Consider the following 24,007-nt stretch of genomic DNA (forward strand, 5'->3'; position numbering starts at 1 on the left):
TAATGCGTAATGTACATGGGCCCTTGTATGGCTCTCACGGAATTACATTTTAAAATATGTGGCGTTCATGGTTCTCAGCCAAAAAGGTTCCCAACCCCTGCAATAGAGCAACCCCACAGATGGGCAGAGCATCGCCCCCTAGTGGGCATGCTGGGTGGATCCTGGTGGGGTGCATGTGGGGGTCTGTCTTTCTGCCTCCCCACTTCTCACTTAATAAAAATACAAATATATATGACAAGAAACTGAGTTGCTGCCTCCCGCTCCTCCCCCCTTTCTCTATCCTCTCTCTAAATAATAATAAAAAATTGAATTTAACGGGATGACATTGATCCAAGAGTACATAGGTTTTGGGTAAACATCTCTGTAGCATTTGAACTGTTGTGTTGTGTGTCTATCACCCAAAATCAAATCATTTTCCATCACCATATATTTGTTCGTCTTTATTGTTTTAAGCACTTTACATGTAATAACTAATTTAATCTTGTTGGGCCTTAATGGATGCACACTCTTATCCTCATTTTAAAAATGAGAAAACTGAGGCTCAGAGTAATAAACTCACTTCCCCATGGTCACAGCTATTAGGGAATTTTTTTTTAAGAGTTGACCTCTAATTAGACAATGCAAGAGGGTTATCTGAAATGTGAATATGTATCCCCAAAATTTCCCTGCTTCACCTAAGCATGGCCCAGTGACTGCATGTACAGCGGGGCTGTCCCCGAGCTGGAGGAGTCAGGCGCCCATCAGCGGGTGAAGAAGCTAAGTTTGTTTGTGACGAAGCGATAGAATCTACCACAGCAGAGAAACCGCCAGGAAACTGGGGGCTCCGATTGAAAATGAACCGGGCAGAGCACCGGGACTCCTGGTTAGGACCGTAGAGTCCCTAAGTTGTTGCATCAATGGAGATGACAGATAATGTCTTGTATTTGGCATTATTTCAGAATTGTAGCAAAGACAAAAAATATATAAAACAAACGACAGCACTTGGGAGAGTTGGCCTGAGAACAGAGAGGTGCGAAAACTAGGCCAAGGAGTGTTGACCCCTCAACACTGAGCAGCGGAGAAGAGTCCAAAACCCCCAGGCCTGAGAGGCAGAGCTAGGGGCCAAGACGCCTGGGTCCTGCCCTAATGGCTTTGGGAGTGTAGCAACCACGTGGGGGCGCCAGAGACCCAGGCGTCCCGGCTCCCCACGCCTTTTAATTCATATTGCACTTCAGGTGAGTCGTTGATGTGAGGGTCCGGCTGCAAAGAGATGCTGTTAGATCAGCCGGTTGATCCGAGGGGTAGCCAGGCACAGCCTGCAGCGTCACACCGGGAGCATCCACTCGTGGGCTTTTCCTCCATACTGCAGTACAAGAGAGGGGCAGAGAGTGAGAGAGAGGTCACCCTGCAACACCCAGCAGACATGGGACATCCCAGGCTGAGTGCTTGTGGAGCGGTGCCCCAGGTCCCCATAGGAAATGTAATCTACTTCTTTGCACCTGCTGGCAACCATGGGAAGGGGGAATCATTGCAAAGATGGCTCAGAGGCTTAAGGGAGGTATAGTTCTGCAAATGAGTTATTCTAAGGCCCTGAGAGCTGGGAGGTGGCGGGGGGGGGGGGGGGGCAGCTGAGAAAGCCCGATAGTCAAGAGAAGTGTAGTTCTAGATCCCGATGCACAGGGGTTTCCAGAAGCTCACAGGAAAAGTAGCTCTAGATCAAGTGGCAGGAATTGAGCCCAGAGGTTCACGGGAAAGAAATCTTGGCTCAGACAAATGAAAATACTTCCAGAGGCTCATGAGAGGAAATAGTCCTGCCCCCCCCCCGGGGGGGGGGTGTCCAGAGGCTTGTGGGAGAAATTTCTCAGGCCAAACGGATAGCCCAGGGCTCCAGGGGAATCTAGTGGACTTTTGTGGGCCTCAAATCCCAGAAGTTCACGGGAAGGGGATTTCTCCCAGCGGAAGGACATCAGGGGTCTGCAGACGTACAGGGAAAGAGGCTTCTCAAGCTAGGGCTTCAGAGGCAGGCAGGAAAGGGTCACTGAGCCCGAGGCTCAAGAACTGATTCAGTCAGGAGCCTAGAGGCCAATGCGAGGGTCGGTTATCATCTCAGGGGACAACTGAGGGGGCAATCAGCTCTCAGACCAGAAGCTCATGGGATGGGAACTCCTCTGGGGAACAAGCCACCAGCCCACCTCCTGGCGAGTGCACCTCACCTGGATTGCCTTCAGCTCCTTCTGGAAGCGGAGGATTAGCTCTGGCCCATTTTCCATGGTGGGGATGTGGAGGTTCTAGGGAAGAATGTGGTGCCCTGACGACCAGGCCCCTGCGGTCATCCCTCCCGCCTCCAGTGGCAGCCCCGCCTACCTTGCCTTGGTACAGGATTCGATGCACAGGGCAGACCTGGCAAGCAGTGCCTGAGCCAAAGACTTCCCGAACCCGACCCTCCTCCAGTGCTCGCAACACCTGCTTCATGGTGACCTGGCGCTCCACCACCCGGAACTCCTGCTGCAGGGCAAAAAGCAGACACACATGAGCCCGGCGGGCAGCCCTGCTTCCCCGCCCTAAGGAAGCTGTGAAAGGCAGAGAACGCAAGAGGAGATAGAGAGAGAGGGACAGAGACAGCCAGAGTGCCCAGCCTCTCAATGCACCGGCCCCCTGCCACAGCAGCAGCCACCCCTGCCACTGCCTGAAGGCCCCACAGCCTCACTCACCCAGGTCCGGGCCAGGTCCAGCAAACTGTGTCTGACGACTCCAGGCAGGATGACACCGTTCAACGGGGGCGTCACCAGTTCCAGCACTGGGGCAGGTGTGAGGGGGGGTGTCACCTCACACCCTCATGCACACCCTCTCATCCTCAGCACCCACCCCAATCCCCAGCCCCTGGGACCTGCAGCCTGCTCGGAGTTATGGTAGCACCCACTGGCCCCAGGGTTTGGGTTGGGTCATGGGTAGGCTCACCCCCATCCTCATGGGTCCAGTAGATGAAGATGTTCATGGTGCCCACCTCGGTAAGCTGGTGGTCAGGCCCATACAGCCAGAGGACCTGCTCACAGCCCTTGCTTTTTGCCTCCTGCTGCACAAACACTGTGGGCCCATAATTCCTGACAGAGGAAAACATGGTTGACGAGGGCACGGGAACCCAACAGGGCCCTAGATGGGTCTTTCCATACCAAGACTGATCCCGCTCCTCCCCAGCTCAAAGCCCTCCCTTGTGGCTCCTCAGTACACCCAGGACAGACTTTCTGGCCAGCAGCTTGGGAATAAGGCTCTAAGTGGTCTGTCCACCCTTCCTCCCACTCTCCAGGTCACAAGTCCATCAGCTGGGACCACCTTCCTCATCCAACTTCCCAAGTGAACTTTAAAATCCATGACGTCACCTACTCTCAGAGGCACTTCCACACCTCCAGGCTGGGCTCTGGCCTCCTCTGGACTCCCCCAGTAAGTTGGGCCACCTCAGTGATTTCCCATAGCTTTAACACTGTCCCTCACCCAAAGCTGGCTTCACACCCCCCTCGCCCACAAGGCTCCTGTGGCTCCCCACATCTCTGGGACAAGATCACAGACCTTCTGCCTGGCGTTCAGGGCCTGGCCTGCTTTGTACCAGACTTATTTTTCTTGTCTGACAACTTCTGTGCCCTGCTCTCCTCCCCGCCCCTTACTTACGATTTCCAGGATTGGAAGTTGCTTACCATCTTTCCTACCCAAACAACCATCTCCTTCCCACCCTTCAGACTCAGTTGGGGTGTCACCATCTCCTCTGTGAAGACTTTGAAAATGCCCGTCCCCTCCATCAGAGCCCTTGGGAGCCCCTGGAGGGCAGGGGCTAGGCCTGACTCATCTGTCCCCCGCTCCGCTCCATGTACGGCCCGGCCCCCAGAAGTTCTCAGAAGGTGGTGATTTGAAAGTGCCTGAGAGAACCCCCAGCTGTACCCACACCTGCTATCCCCACATGCCACACTCCAGTCTCTGTCTCAATAACCAACCAAGAGACCCTCCCTGCTGTCCTGAACAAACCTCCACAGCAAGTCCACACACAGAGTGATGTGCTCTGGTGGCCCAAAGGCCTAGGGAAGCTGGGTGGGGGAGGGGGCAAGCCTGGGTGTTCAGGGTAGGCTGCCTGGGGGTGAGATCAATGAACTAAGTATAAACTTAGTTCTGGAGGCTTCCCAAAGGGCCAATCCTAGTTTCTCCACTCACCTCCATACAACCCCACCCCACCCCCCAACACACAAACACACCACCCTCACCACCATGGTGCCAATGACATCACATCCCATTTTGAGGGCAGAGCTGCCCCAACCATGTAAAACAGAACAGGAAGGGATCCAAAGACACAGCCCAAAACATGGGCACTACAAGTTGCATCTCTGACATCCGGTGGACCACACCGTGGGGGGTTAGAGTGGGACCACTTACCCCCCCAGTTTGCAGTCTCCAACCCCACCCGCCCAGGCCCGGATGAATCCTGGGTCAGCCAGGAGGGAGACAGGGTTCATGGCATCTCCAGGGAAGTATGCGCCCACAGGACAGAGAATGACGAACAGGAGGGCTCTCGTGGAACTGGCGACACCTAGCGAGGGCTGTGGTGGGCAGACGGGGGCATCAGGAACCCAGGGGCCCAGGCCTCCCGCCCTCCCCTGACCCAGGAGTCTGGGTCCCCAGCCCTTCCCTCTAAGATTCCTCACCCCAGCGGGTACCCAGCCCCCCACGCCGCCCCAGCACAGAGAGTCGAGCCCACCTCGTTCCCGATGAGCACAGGCCGCACGTAGAGGCTGGAGCCGGGGCTGTCCGGAACCCAGTCCTTGTCCACTTCCACCAGCCGGCGGATGCACTCTAGCAACTCAACCTTGTCAAAACTCTGCACGGGATTCCAGCGAGTCAGGGGCTTCAGGTGGCCCTCGCTGTACTCCACACCCCCCTCCACCAGGGTGGCCAGGGCCCCTCACCGGCAGGCAGAGGCGCAGCGCCGAGCGCAGCATGCGGTCCATGTTGAGCCAGGGTCGGAAGAGGCGCACCTGCCGGTCGCTGCCTTTGAACGCCTTCATGCCCTCAAAGAGCTGCGGGGGACGGGCGGGCGGTCAGGAGGAGACAGGGGGACACCAAGACAGAACCTGACACAAGCACATGAACACAGAAGTGGACACAACTGGGGAGAGACGAACCCGCTGAGCACACAGAGGAAAAGAGAGAAGAGACAGAGACGCAGAGCGACAAGACACAGAGATGCTTGAGAAAGCCAAGAACAGAGGCCAGAGAAAGTGGCCCAGAGACGGGACAGACAGGACATGCTGCCCAAGCCATGTCACTGGTACTGGTTCTCAGGACTGATGATGGTGTCGGAGTTATGTTTTTAAAGAGTCCTTGTGTTTAAAAAAAAAACAAAAAACACTGAAATAACTATGGATAAAATAATACAATGTCCAGGATTTGCTTCAAAATCCTACCGAAAGGGGGAAGTCCAAATTAAACAAGATTGTGACCAGCCATGCTAACTGGTGAAGCAGGGTGAGGGGAGGGGTAGGTCCTATCACTCTACTTTTTTTTTTTTTTTTGTATTTTTCTGAAGTTGGAAACAGGGAGGCAGTCGGACAGACTCTCGCATGTGCCCGACCGGGATCCACCCAGCACGCCCACCAAGGGGTGATGCTCTGCCCATCTGGGGCATCACTCTGTTGCAACCAGAGTCATTCTAGCGCCTGAGATGGAGACCACGGAGCCATCCTCAGCACCCGGGCCAACTTTGCTCCAATGGAGCTCAAGCTGCAGGAGGGGAAGAGAGAGACAGAGAGGAAGGAGAGGGGGAGGGGTGGAGAAGCAGATGGGTGCTTTTCCTGTGCCCTGGCCAGGAATCGAACCGGGACTCTTGCATGCCAGGCTGACACTCTACCACTGAGCAAACCAGCCAGGGCCATATTACTCTACTTTTATGTTTGAAGTTTCCTGTAATAAAAACTTTTTAATATAAAAAAAAAAAGTTGTCCTGGCTGGTTAGTTCAGATGGTTAGAGCATCGTCCCAATATGCCAAGGTCTCAGGTTTGAACACGGTCAGTACACATATAAGAATCAACCAATAAATGCATAAATAAGTGAAAAAACAGATTGATTTCTGTCTCTCTCTCCCCCTTCCTCTCTCTCTCAAGTCAATAAATTAAAAAAAAAATTAAGATACATTTGACTGCATAAAAATAAAACTGGGAAGCCTGTCCAGGCAGTGGCGCAGTGGATAGAGCGTCTGACTGGGATGCAGACGACCCAGGTTTGAGACCCCAAGGTTGCCAGCTTAAACGCAGGCTCATCTGGTTTGAGCAAAAAGCTCACCAGCTTAGACCCAAGGTTGCTGGCTTGAACAAGGGGTTACTCGGGCTGCTGAAGGCCCGCGGTCAAGGCACATATGAGAAAGCAATCAATGAACAGCTAAGGCAGGGGTCCCCAAACTACAGCATGCGGCCCCCGAGGCCATTTATCCGGCCCCTGCCACACTTCCAGAAGGGGCACCTCTTTCATTGGTGATCAGTGAGCATCTGCATCCTGTGCTCCTAGAGTACCGTATGTGGCGGCGCCGCTGCGGTTATGGCTAGCAGTGACAAATATGGAACACTGACCACTTCATTAGCCAAAAGCAGGCCCACAGTTCCCATTGAAATACTGGTCAGTTTGTTGATTTAAATTTACTTGTTCTTTATTTTAAATATTGTATTTGTTCCCATTTTGTTTTTTTACTTTAATAAGATATGTGCAGTGTGCATAGGGATTTGTTCATAGTTTTTTTATAGTCCGGCCCTCTAACGGTCTGAGGGACAGTGAACTGGCCCCCTGTGTAAAAAGTTTGGGGAGGACCCCTGAACTAAGGTGTCACTACGAAAAACTGATAATTGATGCTTCTCATCTCTCTTCATTCCTGTCTGTCTATCCCTCTCTCTGACTCTGTCTCTGTATAAATAAATAAATAAATAAATAAATAAAGCTGGGGAGACAATTTCAATTCATATCACAAATAGTTTATCTAATATACAAGGTACTCCTACAAATAAAATTTTTAATTTATTTAAAACCCACCCCACCTAAAAAATAAATGGTTCACAGAAAGGAAAAAAATAAATAAATGGTTCACAGAAAGGAAATAATAATGGCAATTATGTTTGTGAAAAGATGGCCAACTTCCTAATCAGAGGGAAAATGAAATTAAAATTACTTTGAGACCCTAGCTGAGTAGCTAAGTTGGTTGGAACATCATACACATACACCAAGGTTGTGGGTTCAGTTGGCACAAGAAACAACCAGTGAATGCATAAATAAACAGAGCAACAAATTGATGTTACTCTCTCTCTCTCTCCCTTCCTCTCTAAAAAATGATTTAAAAAAATTTTTTTAGGCCCTGGCCAGTTGGCTCAGCGGTGGAGCGTCAGCCTAGCGTGCGGAGGACCCGGGTTCGATTCCTGGCCAGGGCACATAGGAGAAGCGCCCATTTGCTTCTCCACCCCTCCGCAGCGCCTTCCTCTCTGTCTCTCTCTTCCCCTCCCGCAGCCAGGGCTCCATTGGAGCAAAGATGGCCCAGGCGCTGGGGATGGTTCTGTGGCCTCTGCCTCAGGCGCTGGAGTGGCTCTGGTCCCAACATGGCGATGCCCAGGATGGGCAGAGCATCGCCCCCTGGTGGGCAGAGCGTGCCGGGTGGATCCCGGTCGGATGCATGCGGGAGTCTGTCTGACTGTCTCTCCCTGTTTCCAGCTTCAGAAAAATGCAAAAAAAAAAAAAAATTTTTTTTAAATTACTTTGACATAGCCCTGGCCAGTTGTCTCAGTGGTAGAGTGTTGACCTTGCGTGTGGAAGTCCCAGATTCAATTCCTGGTCAGGGTACAAAGAAGCGACCATCTGCTTCTCCACCCCTCCCTCTCCCCCTTCTTCCTCTCTCTTTCTCTCTCTCCCTTCTCCTCCTGCAGCCACGGCTCAATTGATTTGAATGAGTTGGCCCCAGGTGCTGAGGATGGCACAGTAGAGCCTCCCCCTCAGGAGATAAAAATAGCTCTGTTGCTATCTAAAAGTCTGACAAGAGTCATCCAGGGTGTGGGGATAACAGGTTCTTCTGGTGGATATGGAAATTGATGTAACTTCCATTGGGGTGGATGTGGCAATATCCATCACAATTATTGGCTCACATACACTTCGACTCAACAGTTCTATAAACTGGAAAGATAAACTTGCACTGAAAGTGACAGGTTTATAAGATTGTTGATTGCAACATTGTTTATGATAGCACCAGACTAGAAATAACCTAAGTGTCCTACAATAGGGGATACCTATACAGCAGCAAAAAGAAAGAAAAAGCTCTTAAAGGACACTCAAGAATTTCTAAGATGCATTAAAGGAAAAAAGCAAGATGCCAAGGAATGAGTGTACAGTCTGCTACCTTTTGCATGAAAAGAATGGCAACAATGTCAGTGTTGATATCTAGAAAGCAGAACTCTAGAAAAACACAGGAACTGGTCACTGGGGCAGCTGTGGGAGGGCGGCAACAGGCTGCAGAGCTGGGGAGGTACATTTCTTCTTTTACATTTAGAATTCTGAACTATGTGGCGCTGGCCGGAGAGCGCAGTTGGTTAGAGCATCGTCCCAAAGCGCAGAAGTTGCCAGTTCAATCCCTAGTCAGGGCACATGCAGGAATAGAACAGATCAATGTTCTTCTCTCTCTCTCTCTCTATCTCCCTTCCTCTCTCGATAAAATCAATAAATAAAAAATGTTTTAAAGTTCCATAAATAAATTAAAAAAAAATTCCGAACTGTGTGAACATATGACCATTTTAAAAACTATTTTAATGAAAAAACACTCCAAATAAAAATTTAAAAATTAGGCCCTGGCCGGTTGGCTCAGTGGTAGAGTGTCGGCCTGGCGTGCAGAAGTCCAGGGTTCAATTCCCGGCCAGGGCACACAGGAGAAGTGCCCATCTGCTTCTCCACCCTCCCCCTCTCCTTCCTCTCTGTCTCTCTCTTCCCCTCCCGCAGCCAAGGCTCCATTGGAGCAAAAGATGGCCCGGGGCTGGGGATGGTTCCATGGCCTCTACCCCAGGCACTAGAGTGGCTCTGGTCACAACAGAGCAATGCCCCAGATGGGCAGAGCATCGCCCCCTGGTGGGCGTGCCGGGTGGATCCCAGTCGGGCGCATGCGGGAGTCTGACTGCCTCCCTGTTTCCAGCTTCAGAAAAATACAAAAAAAAAATAAAAATAAAAAATTTAAATAAAGGGGAATAAGAACAGAAAGCAGATGTTTTATATATTATTCTGGATGCATATTATTAACATGATAATAAAAAAATACATAACAATACAAGTGGTCCATCTGCTATTCCACACATGCCCCAGAGCAGGGGTTGGGAACCTATGACTTGCGAGCCAGATGTGGCTCCTTTTTTTTAATTTTATTTTTTTTATTTATTCATTTTAGAGAGGAGAGGGAGACACAGAGAGAGAGAGAAAGAGAGAGAGAGAGAGAGAGAGAGAGAGAGAGGAGAGACAGAGAGAGAGAAGGGGGGGAGGAGCTGGAAGCATCAACTCCCATATGTGCCTTGACCAGGCAAGCCCAGGGTTTCGAACCGGTGACCTCAGCATTTCCAGGTCGACGCTTTATCCACTGCGCCACCACAGGTCAGGCCAGATGTGGCTCTTTTGATGGCTGCATCTGGCTTGCAAACAAATCTTCAGTAAAAAAAAATAATGTTAAAAATATAAAACATTCTCATGTATTACAATCCACTCATTTCCTACCATTCATGTTCATGGTTGCGGGTGGCTGGACTCGATCACAGCTGTCCCTCCGGGACAACACCAAATTTTTACTGGATAATACATAACGTACATGGGTCATTGTATGGCTCTTACGAAATTACATTTTAAAATATGTGGCGTTTATGGCTCTCTCAGCCAAAAAGTTCCCTGACCCCTGCCCCAGAGTAAAGATGACTAGGGAACGTGATTCTCCCGTGCTCTCAGTTCCCCATGCGCCTTAAAGCAGACAGATGGCCAAAAACGTCTATTTTGTATGCCATGGCTTCTAAACCCTTTCATCGGCGCCCACTCAAGTGAAGTGCTGGGTCCCCAGCTGGAGGACAGAGAGGTAAGTAAATGATGGTCTCCAAACACCACCTTCCCATGGTCATAACCTGGCTATCCATCCTTGGTCTAACTGCTGCCAAAGGTGTCTCCTCTGCACAGGATGGACTGGTTCTAGTCAAAAGTCTGGAGTACGTGGGGGGAAAGCCCTCAAAATTCTTTAAAGGAAAACACGCCTAATGTCACAGAATTATACCTGAGGAACAACAATTACTCAAACTATAAACAGCTAGCCCTGGCCGGATAGCTGGGTCGGTAAGAGCGTTATCCCAATACACAAAGTTTGCCAGTTTGATCCCCAGTCAGGGCACATACAGAAAGAGATCAATGTTTCTGTCTCTCTCTCTCTTTCTCTAAAACCAATCAATAAATTAAAAAAAAAACAACAACACCTGGCCTGGCCTGTGGTGGCCCAGTAGATAGAGCGTCAACCTGGAATGCTGAGGTCGTCAGTTTGAAACCCTGGGCTTGCCTGGTCAAGGCACATACAACAAGCAAGCAATGAATAACTAAAGTGAAGCAATTATGAGCTGGTACTCCTTGTTCCCCCCATACACACCTCCTTGCTCTGTAAAATCAATAAAAAATTTTTTGAAAAAAATAGAGCCTGACCAGGGTGTTGCACAGTGGATAGAGTGTCAGACTGGAACGCAGAGGACCCAGGGTCGAAACCCCGAGGTCGCCAGCTTGAGCGAAGGCTCATCTGGTTTGCCCAAAAGCTTAGCAGCTTGGACCCAAGGTCGCTGGCTTGAGCAAGGGGTCACTCACTCTGCTGTAGCCGCTCCAACCCCACCCCCGTCAAGGCACATATGAGAAAGCAATCAATGAACAACTAAGGTGCCGCAACGAAGAATTGATGCTTTTCATCTCTCTCCTTTCCTGTCTGTCTCTATCTGTCCCTCTCTGTCTCTCTCTCTCTGTCACCCACACAAAAAGAAAATTTTCTATATTTTTATTAAAAAAAACAACAACCTGCAAACAGCTACTAGAGTTATAATATGTTCATTCAAATCCTGTCACAGATAAACTTTCCTCAGAAGACTGTGCTTCCAGCCATAGCTTTAAGTTGTTAAGTAAATGCTACCTGGATATCTCTCCTCACAGACCCTTCACCGAGCCCCACAAAGCCGATCCACCTCCTGAGTCCCCATATATAGACTACCTGATCACCTGGCCAAACCTCTGAGCACCATCCTCAGCCCTCTGTTCCCTTCTCACGCCCAGCCTGCCACCCCCTCATGTCCCCGAATCTCTTCCCCGTCCCCTCCCGTCCAGCCCCAGCTCCAGCCCCAGCTCAGGCCTCCACATCTACCTATTTTCTCCACTCTGGACTTTCAGCCCAGACTGGCCTCCTGGCTTTACAGCTCCAGCTCACCCTCCAGGTGTCCTGAGAGGGGACTCACTGGACCCAGTGCTGGCCCTGCCCCATGCCTGCGCAGAGCCTCCATGGTTCCAGTGCCTTTGACAAGGTCCAAGCCCCTTACCCCCTCTGTGGTCCTGATGCCGTCCTTCTCCACCACATTCCAATCCCACAATTCCCCCTAATATGCTGGACTCTTCTTTGTACTTCTCTGTACTGGCTATCCCCTCCCCCTTTAATACCCTAAGCTCTCCTCTTTGCCCAGACAGACCCTACTTGTCTTTCTTTCTTTCCAATTAGAGGTAGGATTGGGTCCCTCCCTCTTTGGGTCTCTCGCGATGCCTCGCTGCCTCCGACAACTCTTAGATCACACTAGCTTGTAACCAAAACATGGGGTTTTCAAGTGCAGGAACTGGATCTGCTCATCTGGAGATCCAGCATCGCCCAGCACAGGCCTGGAACGTGAGAGGCCTCTAAAGACAGAGAATGAGTCCATAGGAAGAAAAAACACAGAAAGCAGACCCGAGGAGGGGGACCTGGCAGCAGACGCAGCAGGAGGGAAGAGCTGCAGAAGCGAGAGTGGAGGCCGCCCCTTGAACCTGCAGTGAGTAGTGGAGAGCGGAGCAGGCCGGGTGCAGCGTGAGGTTCTGGAAGGGCTGGATTCGGGGCCGGCTCCAGCCGTTCTTCTCAGTCCATTCCACCATCAGCATGTGGTCGGTGAATGTCTTCCCAAACACCAGGGTCTCGTTGGGGTCAGGCTTCTTATGTGGCTTCTGTGTCATTTCCACCTGCAGCTCTGCAGCCTAAGAAAAAAGGAGGGACACCCAGGTAGGTATCCTCAAATCTGGCAACAACCTCCAAACTGGAAAAAAACTATAACTCCCATGAAGCTCTGGGGCAAGGACCCAGAGAGAAGAGGGTCCTGTGACCTCAGGGGGTTCTGGGACATGCAGTTTCAACTCTCCCACAGCCAGATGACAGGCAATTAGGCTATATCCATCCCATTGCCTTGCACCTTGACCTTTGAATCCCAAACTTTTTGGAGATTCCCAAATACTACCTACAGCCTCCTCATTCCTTAGACCCAGAGTTTAGGCCCCAACCCCTCTTCCTTGAGATCTAAAAGTATAACCCCTCCCAGATGTAGATTTAACGGCGAGTAAACCGGGCATATGCCCTGGGCCCCAACTTCTAAAAGGCCCCACAAAACCCCAACTTTACACTTTTTTCTTATGACACCAAGTTTGGTTTTATATGTGCAGTTTTAACATTAACAGTACATAATATTTTTTATTTATTTAAAAATATGGTTAACATGTATTTTTATTTTCCCTTTTTTAAGAGGCCCAATATTTTCTTCTGTGCTGGGGCCCCAACCGACCTTAATCCGCCTCTGGCCCTTTTTACCTTGAAACTGGATGAGGCATATCTTCTGGGACCACATAGAAGCCAAGGGACAGAAGGAAGTTTTCGGGCCCAAATCTGGGAATAGGGACAAAAGAAAGGTGGTGAGGACAGGAGAGAGCAAGCAGGAGGCCTTGGCAACTACTCCTTCCTTGGAATGCCCCTACTTCACTTGGGAGGTCCCTCTGGCCCACTCTGGCCCAGGCCCAGTGCACTCTAGACAGGCCATGTGGCCTGGTCAAGTCTTTTCCTCTGTCCGGATCAGCATGTAACAGGAAGGGATTCCAAAGGAGGCCAAGTCCCTCCCTGCCCCACAAGGGCTATCCCTAGGAAAAGCTGAATTAGCTCCTATTCCCTCCTCCATGCTGGGCAAAGTCAAACACAGGCACCTCCCACCCCAGGGAACTTTGGCCCCTGCCCTGAAACCAGTTCAGGCAGAAGACGACCTGACCGGCACCGCGGTAAGCAGGTAAGTGAAGGCCTCATTGGGGGGCCCAAATCCCGATAAGAGTTAGAAAAGGAGGGAACCTACAGGTCATGCTCCCCCAGGGCCCAGGATCTATACCCCCAGCCCCTCCTCCCTCAGTCCCAGAAGTCCAGGCCCCCGGCCACTCCCCACTCAGATGTGGGAGTTCAAGTCCATATTCTTTCAGGGTATTGGATCCACTGAATTCAGATTACTTGGAACTCCCACCCCCACATTTTGGACATCAGTAATTCCAGTTCCCTTCAGATCTCCGGGCAGAGGGGTAGCCACATGGACCTGGAGGTCACCCAGTCATCAACAGACACTGTCCAGATGACCACTTCTCTTGCGGTCCTGCCTGAGGCCAGCAGGGGAGGGCAGGTCTGGCTGTGTCCAGCAGGGTGGCTTCTACCCAGTGCTCTTGGATCTCACAATGCTGCTTTTCCCAGCCCAGTGGGAAGGCAGCTGGGTCATGAGGCTGGGGGTGACAACAGCTAACCTGCTCCTGCCCTGTGAGCTGGATGAGCCAACAACGATCAGTGAGAATGGATGTGAATGGCAGTGGTGACTGGTCAGTAGGTGAGTCATGGGGAGAAGGGGCTATGTAGCTGCAGTGTCCTAAAGTCTGGGCCATGAAGTCAGGAGTAGCCTGGAGAGTGAGTGGGGCAAAGGGCTTCTGCTATGAATAGGATGTCGCTCCAAAACATGGCCTCTAGGTGGCAATATGTAGCACATATAAGTCTGTGGCCAAGCTTCTGCCCAGAAGGAAACAGGACACCCACAGCATGGACGCTCAGGGTGGAGACAGACTGCATCTGGGCAAGAGAGCAGCCATCAGACAGAACCAGAATGGAAAAAAATAAGAGAGAGTAAAAGAGGGAAGAGCAAGAATGAGAAAAAGAGGCACAGAAATAGAAAGCAAACTTGAAAGGACAGAAAATCAGACCACGAGATGCCATAGTAGGTATGATCATAAGAAGAAAGAGACGCTGAGACAAGACAAGAGGGAGAGAAACTCAGGGGAAGTAAAGCCTGGGCAAACCAAGAAAAAATACTGAGGGTGGAATAAAGGGAATCAGAGGGAAAGAGAACAAAGAAAAAAAGAAATAGATGAAGCCCAGACTTCAGCAACAGAAAACAAAGGGAAAGGGAGATCCACAGAAATGAGGAAAGACTGCAAGAGACAGAATGATGTCAAGATCTGGAGAGAAACCATCTCAGTTATGCTTAGAGACAGGGGTATCCAGGAGAGAGAGAAAAGGGGGCAGAAAAACACACCCACAGGCAGAGAAGGTGCCGGGCACAGGGCTCAGATGAGAACTCTGTACTGGTCATAGAGTCCCTGTCACACTGGCAGAAACCACCTTCATCTTCCCAGGACATTTCTCTAGAGGCAGGGGTCTCACCTCAGCTGATCATCTGACACACCAGACCATAGGGGTTGGGCCCAAAGGAAACTCTTAGATGGTAGATGGGCTTTTGAGAAAAAGGGTGTAATAGTGAGGCTGAATTAAGTAATGAGGACAGGGCTCTGTAACATTATGGAGGCTCCACTGTAACTCATTATAGCTCAGGACTGACCCCACCACAATCCAGACCACATCTCCCAACACAAGCCAGGAGTGTCCCCATCAAAGCCCAGGGGCCTCTCCATTGTAGTCTAGCATTGTCTTTCACACTTCAGGACTGCCCACACATCACAGCCCAGGAAGAGTCCCCATTATAGCACAGTGCTATCCCTATGTCACTTAGGGACTGTCCCTATCACACCTCCAAACTGTCCCAGTTAAAGCCCAAAACTGTCTTTGTCACAATCCAGGACTTTCTCATCACAGACCGGAACTGTTCTGACAGCCTAAGACTCTCCACAGCCCAACCCCAGGCTGTCCCTATCACTGCCCATGACTGTCCCACCACAATCCCCAGTTCACATCAAAAAGCCCAGATTGCCCCAGTCACAGCCCAGGCCTATCTCCATCGGTCACTAAGAGTCCAAAAAAGTAAAAATCTCCCCAGCTATTAAGCTGAGATAAGAGACCCAGACAGAGTCAGGTGCAAAGTTAACAGGAAACACTTCTCCCAAGGTTATATGTAGTGGCTTCAAGGGTTGTAATGACCCCCTTCCTGAAGTTGTCGCTGTTTCTTTCCCCGCGAGAAACCTTGTTCTCTAAAATTGTAGACTCTCCGGAAACTCTGCTGGTTGACATCTTATCAGCAAGAATGGACTGTCTGTCTTGCCTGGAGTACCTGTCACTCTGACAATGAGAAGCTGCCTCTATTTCCAACTCAGGTGCAGAGCTTCAGATAAAGGGTTTGGGGGACACAGCAGCCCACATCTGCCTTAACCTTGAGTTCCAAGAGAACAGGGTCTTGAATCCAATTCCCAGTCCAGACCTGAAGATGAACTCTGGCCTTCATCTTACCCCCTCCTCTATAGGTACTGGGAAGCCCCAGTCGGTGCTTCCACCGACTGACTATTCCCTTCTTAATCCCCCCCATTACTGTGCCCTCCTCCATGTTTTTCCCTCCTCAGACCTCGCGTCCGGGTCTCCTTCCCTCCGCCCACCGCAGCTCGGTACTTCTTTCCAACGGGGATCTTCTCCTCCTCGGCACAGCAGAACCGGAGCGCGGGCGGGGCGCCGCCACGCCTGCCGGGCTGCAGGCGAGTGGTCCTCCTCGAAGCACGCCGCCCCGCGGGACTCCCCACCCCTGGCGCCGGGTCAGGAACCCACCTGGCCCAGTGCGAACCCACCTGGCCCAGTGCAGCTGCAGCCATGGTCGGTGCGGCGGGTAACTATGCCCGCCCTAGATTAAGACGTTCCGGCTCCGCCCGGTCCACGCCCCTTCCCACCCGGCACCCCCGGCTGCCATTATTACGTGGTGCCCTCGGGGAGACGGGCCGTGCTGCAAAGCGCATGCGCTGGGACACGCGGGGCAAAGGGGATTACATCCAAACACACCCTCCTCCCAGCCCCCATCCCTGATCTGTTCCAGCTACACCCCTGCTGATCAAGAGCGTGCATGCAGCGGTTTCAAAAATGCATTTTAATAAGTTCTGCCACCAAGCGTGGCTGAGGAAAAGCAGACCGAGGTAAGAGGGGGGAAGGCCAGGACCTCCGCAGATCTCGACCCCTTCCTTGGTGAAAAGGAAAAGCACACCACAACACACGTGGGTGGGTGTATCGCGTAAATGAAAAGGGAAAAGGACTTTGGGAAACCACCTCTGAAGAGCGTGGCTGGTAGGGATGAATGGGTTGCATCAAGAACCCTGTTTGAATGTAATTTTTCCTTCCAACAAGAACATGTGTATTCTTTGTAACTTTTTAAGGGGTAAAATCACACACGGTTCACCACCCCTCTTTCCAGCCCCTTTCTTTCATTAGTGGGGCCCGCAAATTTTCAATCTACCAATTTATCAGTGAGCCGCATTTCCTGGTTACGCTCCTTCCTGAGTGTCTCCCCAACATCAGGACCCCCAGAGGCAGAGTTAGCCAATTGCTCCTCGGTCAGTACCGCCCAAACCTTCTGTGGTCAGAGTTCTCCCAGCTCCTGCATCCAGGTTACTATGACCCCAAACTAGTCCTGCTGTATCCTCATGTTCCGTCCCTAAACCACTGTGCCTTCGTAATTCTACTCTGGGACATTTTGCCCCAAATTCTTTCCCCCATGCCTAACAGCCACAAGCCAGGGCAGTCAAATTCCAAACGTTCCCCCAGTGGGGTGTCTTCCTGTTTTTCTTCCCTCTCGCCTCACCACCCTGCCTGGGGATGGAGGGGTGCGGCGCCTACAAGCCGTCTCTGTCCCGCCCCTGCCAATCAGCGACTGCGGCACACCCACCGCGGTGGCCAATCCGCAGCAGCCATGCAGCTCCACCCCCTCACCTGGGGAAACACCCGGGACTGGGCCCCGCGCCCTACCTGGGGGAATCCAGGGTCAGCCCTCCAAAGCAGGGGTGCCCGCGCCCCCCAGTTTCTCCTTTTTCCTCCTTCCCCATCCATATGCAGGGGTCCGGAACCCAGCTCCTCCTTTCTGTCCCCAGAAGTCTCAGTCTCCCGCCTCATCTTCCCTCAGCACTTTTAGCACCGGCCACCCTCCAGTTCTGCAGGCATCGAAGTTAAAACTCCTTTCCCCTGCAGTTCCAGAACAAAGAGGAGGCCCTCTGGCTTCACCTCCTGCATTATCTCCTAATTAGAGCTTAATTTACTCTCCCCTGTGGACCTTTTAACTGGAGCACAGGTGTAGCCAACGTGCAATACTTTCCCCTGGAGCCCCTGGCGAAAGACTCCTGCCATAAGGTCTGGGAGTTGTCTTCCCTCGGGTCGAGGGTGGAGGGTCCGTGCATGCGGGACTGTGGTGAGCGGTAAGGGGTCTTGGTGTGGCAGCACTCATAAAGGACGAAAAATAAACATAATGATGCCCTCCTTCTAGCCACAAATTGCTTTTAGGGAATGTGTGGGGTGGTTTGGCACATTGGTAAATAGACTTTAAAATGTCTAGAGTAGGGGGCTGCACCAAAAAGGCAGAGGGCAGAAGCTGGAATTTGGAGAGGGAGAGTCCTAGTTCCGGAAGCCCAAGTGGAAATGTGGGACATCAGAAAGGGATGGCAGGGGTCTCCATGGGGGAGCCCCGCCCGGCCTTGCACCCATACCCCAGCTCCGCACCCCCAGTCACAAGCAGCTCAGTGCCGGTGTAGAAGCTGGCTTCAGAGGCCAGGAACACCGTGGCAGCCCCCACCTCAACTGGCTGGCCCATGCGGCCCAGGGGCTGGGGAGAGACAAGGGGGTAAAGAGGTCAAGAGGAGCCCCCAGGAGACTGCCACACACCCTGTCACACATCCCTGTCACAGGCTGTTCCCTCTGCCCCACCCAGATCCAGATCAGGCCCCATTCCTACCTGGGCCATGTGCTGTCTCAGATTGTGGCCTTAGGGGCAGGCCTTGAGGCTGCCAGCTCCTCTCACAGTGGGGTCCAGATGTTTCTTAGAGAGATACTGGGGGGATGGAGAAGAGACAGTCAGGTGGGTCTACAGCAAACACTGTGTTGGGCTCACTCCCAGTCTTCCCAGTTCCCAGGAGGCTCCCAGCCCACTTGGAGCTGCTCACCAATTGACTCTGATGCCATATTAACTCTCATCAAGGGCCAAGGCCTTGGTCATGGCTGTTACTACCCCCTACAGAAGACATGATCAAGGAGAAAGTTCAGTCCAGGGAAGACAAGACACCCCTGGTGTAATACCGGTGGCTGAGGCAAGGCAGGTTCACATTGGATTCGGACAGACGGTAGAAAAACTGCGGAGCCGGAAAGTGGGCCATTCGTTTAATAAAGTCTCACAACAGCCGACAAGCACACAAGCAGGGGAAATTACCTTTCAGGCAAACAGTAAAATGGCGCCTCACAGTGGCAGGCAGGCAATCGGCCATTTGCAATCCCCCATCTCTCATCTTTCTTGGGTACTGATAGATATATGAACTTCCAACTGCCCTTTTGTTGTCCCACCTGGCTGCCTGACCTCACCCTTACTCACTGGACAATTGCCCCTGAGGCAGAAGAGTTCCAGGAAGCTGGTCAACCTGCCCCAAGAAGGAGCATTCCAGAAAGCTGAAATCCTAAAACTGTAAAAGGGAACATACCAGAACTTTTGACTCAGTACCCCCTCAGGCTCTCCCAAACACTATAAAATTCACCCCTAGTCTGCAATCGGTGCCCTTCTCTCTGGAGAAGTGCCCGGCAGGGTTCCTTTCTTCCTTTCAATAAAGCCTGTTATTATGATCTTTTTGGACTCCCATGGATTCCAACAGGTGCAAGCACCCATAGCGTTATATAGGCTATGCACACGTGCCTCTGCCACGTGCTCACACACCAATCAAGCAAAGTGCCAAGCCCAACACAGCTGCCCCGCACTTGGTGTCCTCTCCTTCCAACCACGGGGGTCAAGCCTGGCATCAGAACGGGGAAGTCATTCCCCCTGCAGCTGTGTTGCAGTGAACTAGGCTATTTCTTTGGAGACACTTAGTGCATGACAACATGTTACAGGTTTTTATACCTTAGGTCTGAGGTCCCTAGGGGGCCAGGTTAAGAGGGAAGGAAGCAGCAGTGTCCCTTGACAGCCTAACCTTGGTGGCCACATAGGAGACTGCCTGGGACTGGCCAATTGCCCCAACCAGGCTGGAGATGTTGATGACGTTCCCCTGGCTCTTCCACAGGGCAAGCTGCGGAGACAGAAAGTAGAGTAAGCCACCCTTGGCCTGGGTCTCCCCAGCCCACCAAAACATCCTGATGTCTGGGTCAGTGGCCGTCTCTCTGGTATGCCCACTAGTTGATCTTAGGGGCTTGTAGGGACAGCAACTGGGGCTCCAGAGCGCACCTTCTTTGGCTTACCCCAGGGTCTCTGGGTCTCGCACAGAAGGAGTCTCTCCTAGTCTGAAAGAGATTTTTCTCTTTTTCCCCACCCCTTTTTCTGTCCCTATTTCCTTGTCCTCCTCTCTCTCTGGGTCTTTGTATGTTATTCAAACTCCTGTCTATATCAAAACAGAAAAATGCCACATGGCTGCACTTTTTGCAAAAATAGGAGGGAGCTCTTTTATTCATGAAGGGGAAGACAGTTTCTCTGAGTTTTACAGAGAACTCTGTACTCAGTGCGATGTGGGTGGGCTTCATGAAATACACCCCAGCCTGACCAGGCGGTGGTGCAGTGGATAGAGCGTCAGCCTGGGACTCTGAGAATCCAGGTTCTGAAGCCCCAAGGTCACAGGCTTGAGCATGAGATCATAAACATGACCCCATGATCTCTGGCTTGAGTTCAAAGGTCACTGGCTTGAGCAAGGGGTCACTGGCTCTGCTGGAGCCCCCACCGCCCGTCAAGGCACGTATGAGAAGCAATCAATGAACAACTAAGGTGCCACAATTATGAGTTGATGCTTCTTATCTCTCTCCCTTCCTGCCTGTCCATCCTGTCTGTCCCTCCCTCTCTCACTAAAGAAAGAAGAGAAAAAAAGAAATACATCCCATATTCTGCCAGCTTCTCCCCTGAAACTCCCTGGTTACCTGGAGGTCCCTAAACAAACTCTCTCAACTCTCCCTCCCCCTCTCTCTCTCCCTCTCTCCCTCTCTGTCTCTCAGTTCTTTCACTTCCTGTGACCTTGAAAACTCAAAGTCTATCCTTTCCCTTGCTTGATCTGGACAGCTGAGCTGGCCAGACAAGGCCTGTTTCCACCACTAAATTAACATGCACAAGCCATTTTCCACAGGGGTTCTCAGAGTGGGATTCTAGATTGGTTCCCTTTCTGGTTCACCCCACCAGGTCTTTCAAACCTACTTTACTCTCTCAAAAACAGCCTCCACCCTGTTCTCAGTGCTGTATCTTCAAATACACCCTGAGTGTTCTGACCTCAGGGCCTTTGCACTTACTGTTTATTTCCTTTGCCTGGAATGCTTTTCTTAAGATAGCCATGACACTCACTTTTAGGGTGACCAACTGTCCTGGTTTGGCCAGGACTAAAGGGTTTCTGGGGACATAGGACATTCAGTCCACAGTTTCAGTGCTAAAATGGAACAGTCCTACTCTCTCAGCAACTTCAAATCCTGTTCGAATGTCACATTCTCAGTGATGGCTTCCCTGACCATCCTATTTACTTAAAACTGCAACCTGCCTCACCCTGGGTCCCCATCTTGCTTCCTGATTCCTTTTCCCTGTGACACAACTGCCCTTCTGATATATATTTTACTTAGTTATTTGCTTATTCTCTGTCTATCCCACCTGAATAGAAAATCCACAAGTGGATGACTGAAACTCTTATTTTGCTTCATCCCCAGTATCAAGGTGTCTGGCACATAGTAGATGCTCAATAAATATCTTTTGGTTAAGTGAATGAATTTATTGAGGATCTATTATGTGCCTGGCCCTGTCTTCAGCAATTTACACAGATTAGCTCATTTAGGAACAGAAGGGTGGCTGACATACACAAAGGGCCACATGACACCTGACAGAACCAGTATTTGCAGCCCCGCAGTCTTAAGACCAAACCCATAACCAGATAAGAATTTCTGACAGCTCTAAGTGTTAAGGACTTTATGATACAGATACAGCATGAGTGACAGGAGGACGCGGGTGCTAAGGGTGCAGTAGGATTCAATTCTCCAGCCTCCTCCTCTCCTCTCCTCCCCCTCACTCTCATCAGCCTTGAAATCCTCCCTCCCTCAGGCCTGCCCCCCCTACACCTCACCCTGCCCCAGCCACATTTCTCTCTTTAATCTTGATCACACTCTGTCCAGCTACTTAATTCCCTCCCTACTCCCACTCCTCGAACGTGAGGTCCACGAGGGCTCAAATATGGTTCATTTGCTACCCTCATCCCAGCACTGGGAACACAGCTGCCACCTAATAAATATTTGTTCCACACTCCCTTCCCAACACTCCCACACATTCCTTAGCCATGTCCTCCCTGCCCCACCTCCCAAGGTCACCTAGTAGCTACATCAAGGACCTGCTGGATTCTTACTGCCCTGACTCCCTCTCCCGCCCTCCTGACAGCCAGTCTGGAGGGCCAGGCTCTCCTGAATGTCCTGCAGCCTTGCTCTGGCCTGACTCCATTTCGCTTTAATGTTGGGATTCCTGGGTCCGTCTCACTCTCTGAGCTCTGCCTGGGAAGTCCCTACTTTGTTGGTTTCCCACCAGCACCTCCTAAATCTCCTCTAGAGCCCCTTCCGGAGCTCCTGACCTGCCACCCTTGGGCTCTCCACCTCAATGTCTCCAGTGCAGAAATCACCCCAATGTCTTCTAAAACCTGCCTCTTCCTGGTTCCTGGCCTCGGACACGGTGCCCACTCCCACCAGCTCCTTAAGCCACAGACTAGGAGACCTGGGAGTCTTCCAGAGCCTCACTCTCCCTCAACTCCTCATCTGATCCATCACTTTCTTGCTCAAATACCTTCTATGGCTCCCTGTTGGGCAGATAAAATGTATTATGCTCACTTTGTTAAAGATGGCGCCACTGCTCACGTGGAGGCCGTTGCCCAGGTGATATTAATGTGTGTCTCTGTGGATCGTTGCAGCCTGGGGCTTGGTTTTGGGATTAAGCCTTTCCCACCCTTTTTGATGTGGGGTGGTACAATCCAATCATGCCTCAGAGAAGTGACTCTACTAGAGACTTCCCTATTTTGCATATTGGATTAGAGGTTGTGAAGCTACAATATAAAATGGGGGCAGAACAGAGTTTGGGCTTCTGGTTCCTGACATTAGAGGAAAGAGCAGAAGGAGGCCACGTGGAGTAGGCCAGCAGAAGCAGCCAAGATGGCAGAGTGCTGAGTGAGATGCCAGTTTATACAGAGTTTGTATCTGGGATAAGGAAGGAGATGGGGAACTGAGGAGAATAAGGCTGGTGAGCTAGAAACCTTTGATTCTAGGAAACTCGGATAAGTCAGTGGCTTTGTGAGCACTGAATGTGATTGGGTTTTGGAGCCCAGTGTATGTTTTTACTTGCCCGCCGGGTGCAAGCTAGAATTAAAGACTATGGCCCACCAGTTTGTGGCTCTGTTGTTTCTTTACCGACTGTCCGAATCCAATGCAAACCTGCATGGGCCAGAAGGCTGCTGTGATAGTGGCCCTGGCCCTGGATACTGGCTTTACACTCCCTATTGCTCTTGAGATGAAGACCAGACACCCGGCATGGCCCTAAAGGCTCCAGGTGATCTGCTTCCCCAAACCCTTCCTGTACAACCCCCTCCCCTCTCCACTCAGCCCCTCGATGGCACCAAACCCTCCACAGTTCTTCGCACAGGCCGCTCCCTCTGCCAGAGACACCTCTGTGCTGCCACATCGAGGACCCACGGGACACTTACTGACCTGACTCTCCCCCCTCCTTGGACACTGGATCTGGAAAGCCCCATCACCACCTCTCTAGTTATTGCTGCTCATCTTTTGCTTCCTCTAGGAAGCCCACCCTGACCCCCAGAACATGCCAGTCTCCCCGTCACACATCTCCCAGAACCACACCCATGTCCCTCTGAGCACAAAACACTCACCCCATAAACACACTCTGCACTAATTTAATAACACCGGGCTTCCCCATGACTATGAACTCCACAAGGACAAAGCACAGGTAGTGTTGCCAGCACCTAGAATACTGTCTGACACCTCCTTAGGTTTGTTTATTGATAAATAGATGAATGACTAGGTCTCTAAGAATCAATCCAGGTCTGAGAGTCTGCAACAGACATTCAGCTTCTGTGGATCTTTTTTTTTTTCTTTTTGACAGAGACAGAGAGAGAGAGTTAGAGAGAGGGACAGACAGATAGAAAGGGACAGAGATGAGAAGCATCAATTCTTCATTGCCGCTCCTTAGTTGTTTATTGATTGCTTTCTCATATGTGCCTTGACCGGGGGGCAGAGCGAGTGACCCCTTGCTCAAGCCAGGGACCTTGGGCTTCAAGCCAGTGACTTTTAGGCTCAAGCCAGTTACCATGGGGTCATGTCTATGATCCCACACTCAAGCCAGTGACCCCTCACTCAAGCTGGTGAGCCCATACTCAAGCCGGATGAGCCTGTGCTCAAGCCAGTGACCTTCAGGTTTTGAACCTGGGTCCTCTGCATCCCAGTCTAATGCTCTATCCACTGTACCACTGCCTGGTCAGGTGCTTCTGTGGATCTTTACTGCCCACAGACCTCAATTCCTTGACCATGGAAAGACCCCTAGTTCCTCC

At 51.3% G+C, this 24,007-nt stretch overlaps 2 protein-coding genes across 4 annotated transcripts in view; both read right to left on the bottom strand.

Moving 5' to 3' along the window:
* Positions 1 to 425: 425 nt before the first annotated feature.
* Positions 426 to 16,252, bottom strand: BCAT2 (branched chain amino acid transaminase 2). Of its 3 annotated transcripts, none has more exons than XM_066373960.1 (11): positions 16,064 to 16,252; positions 12,849 to 12,923; positions 12,041 to 12,244; positions 4,926 to 5,036; positions 4,718 to 4,837; positions 4,396 to 4,559; positions 2,938 to 3,080; positions 2,691 to 2,776; positions 2,344 to 2,484; positions 2,193 to 2,267; positions 426 to 1,342 (listed from the first exon to the last, which is right to left on the bottom strand). In XM_066373960.1, exons 1-11 carry the CDS (start codon positions 16,085 to 16,087, stop codon positions 1,304 to 1,306), a joined length of 1,182 nt encoding a protein of 393 aa, XP_066230057.1. In that variant the 5' UTR covers positions 16,088 to 16,252; the 3' UTR covers positions 426 to 1,303. The 3 variants fall into 3 exon arrangements, with proteins under 3 accessions (XP_066230057.1, XP_066230058.1, XP_066230056.1); XM_066373961.1 differs by lacking the exon at positions 16,064 to 16,252 and adding an exon at positions 15,847 to 15,981; XM_066373959.1 differs by lacking the exon at positions 16,064 to 16,252 and adding an exon at positions 13,018 to 13,039.
* A 1,952-nt stretch (positions 16,253 to 18,204) lies between these two features.
* Positions 18,205 to 24,007, bottom strand: part of HSD17B14 (hydroxysteroid 17-beta dehydrogenase 14) — a 32,798-nt gene continuing 26,995 nt past the window's right edge. The window contains exons 2-5 of the mRNA XM_066373967.1: positions 19,424 to 19,519; positions 18,835 to 18,916; positions 18,413 to 18,480; positions 18,205 to 18,300 (exon numbers count right to left, since the gene is read on the bottom strand). Coding sequence (XP_066230064.1) covers positions 18,443 to 18,480; positions 18,835 to 18,916; positions 19,424 to 19,519 — 216 coding nt within the window. The 3' untranslated portion in view covers positions 18,205 to 18,300; positions 18,413 to 18,442. The remainder of the gene's footprint in view (positions 18,301 to 18,412; positions 18,481 to 18,834; positions 18,917 to 19,423; positions 19,520 to 24,007) is intronic.

The sequence above is a fragment of the Saccopteryx leptura genome, chromosome 3 (assembly GCF_036850995.1).
Source record: "Saccopteryx leptura isolate mSacLep1 chromosome 3, mSacLep1_pri_phased_curated, whole genome shotgun sequence".
In the NCBI taxonomy this organism is placed as follows: domain Eukaryota; kingdom Metazoa; phylum Chordata; class Mammalia; order Chiroptera; family Emballonuridae; genus Saccopteryx; species Saccopteryx leptura.

Bases quoted from the DNA above. Each gene is read 5' to 3' on its own strand.
- BCAT2 (XM_066373960.1), bottom strand. From the start codon at position 16,087: ATGGCTGCAGCTGCACTGGGCCAG. The intron at 4,560-4,717 runs GTGGGCTCGACT...TGCCCACCACAG, and splicing joins CTGTGCTCATCGGGAACGAG to CCCTCGCTAGGTGTCGCCAG. The intron at 2,268-2,343 runs GTAGGCGGGGCT...ATTCTTCCCTAG, and splicing joins GAATCCTGTACCAAGGCAAG to AACCTCCACATCCCCACCAT.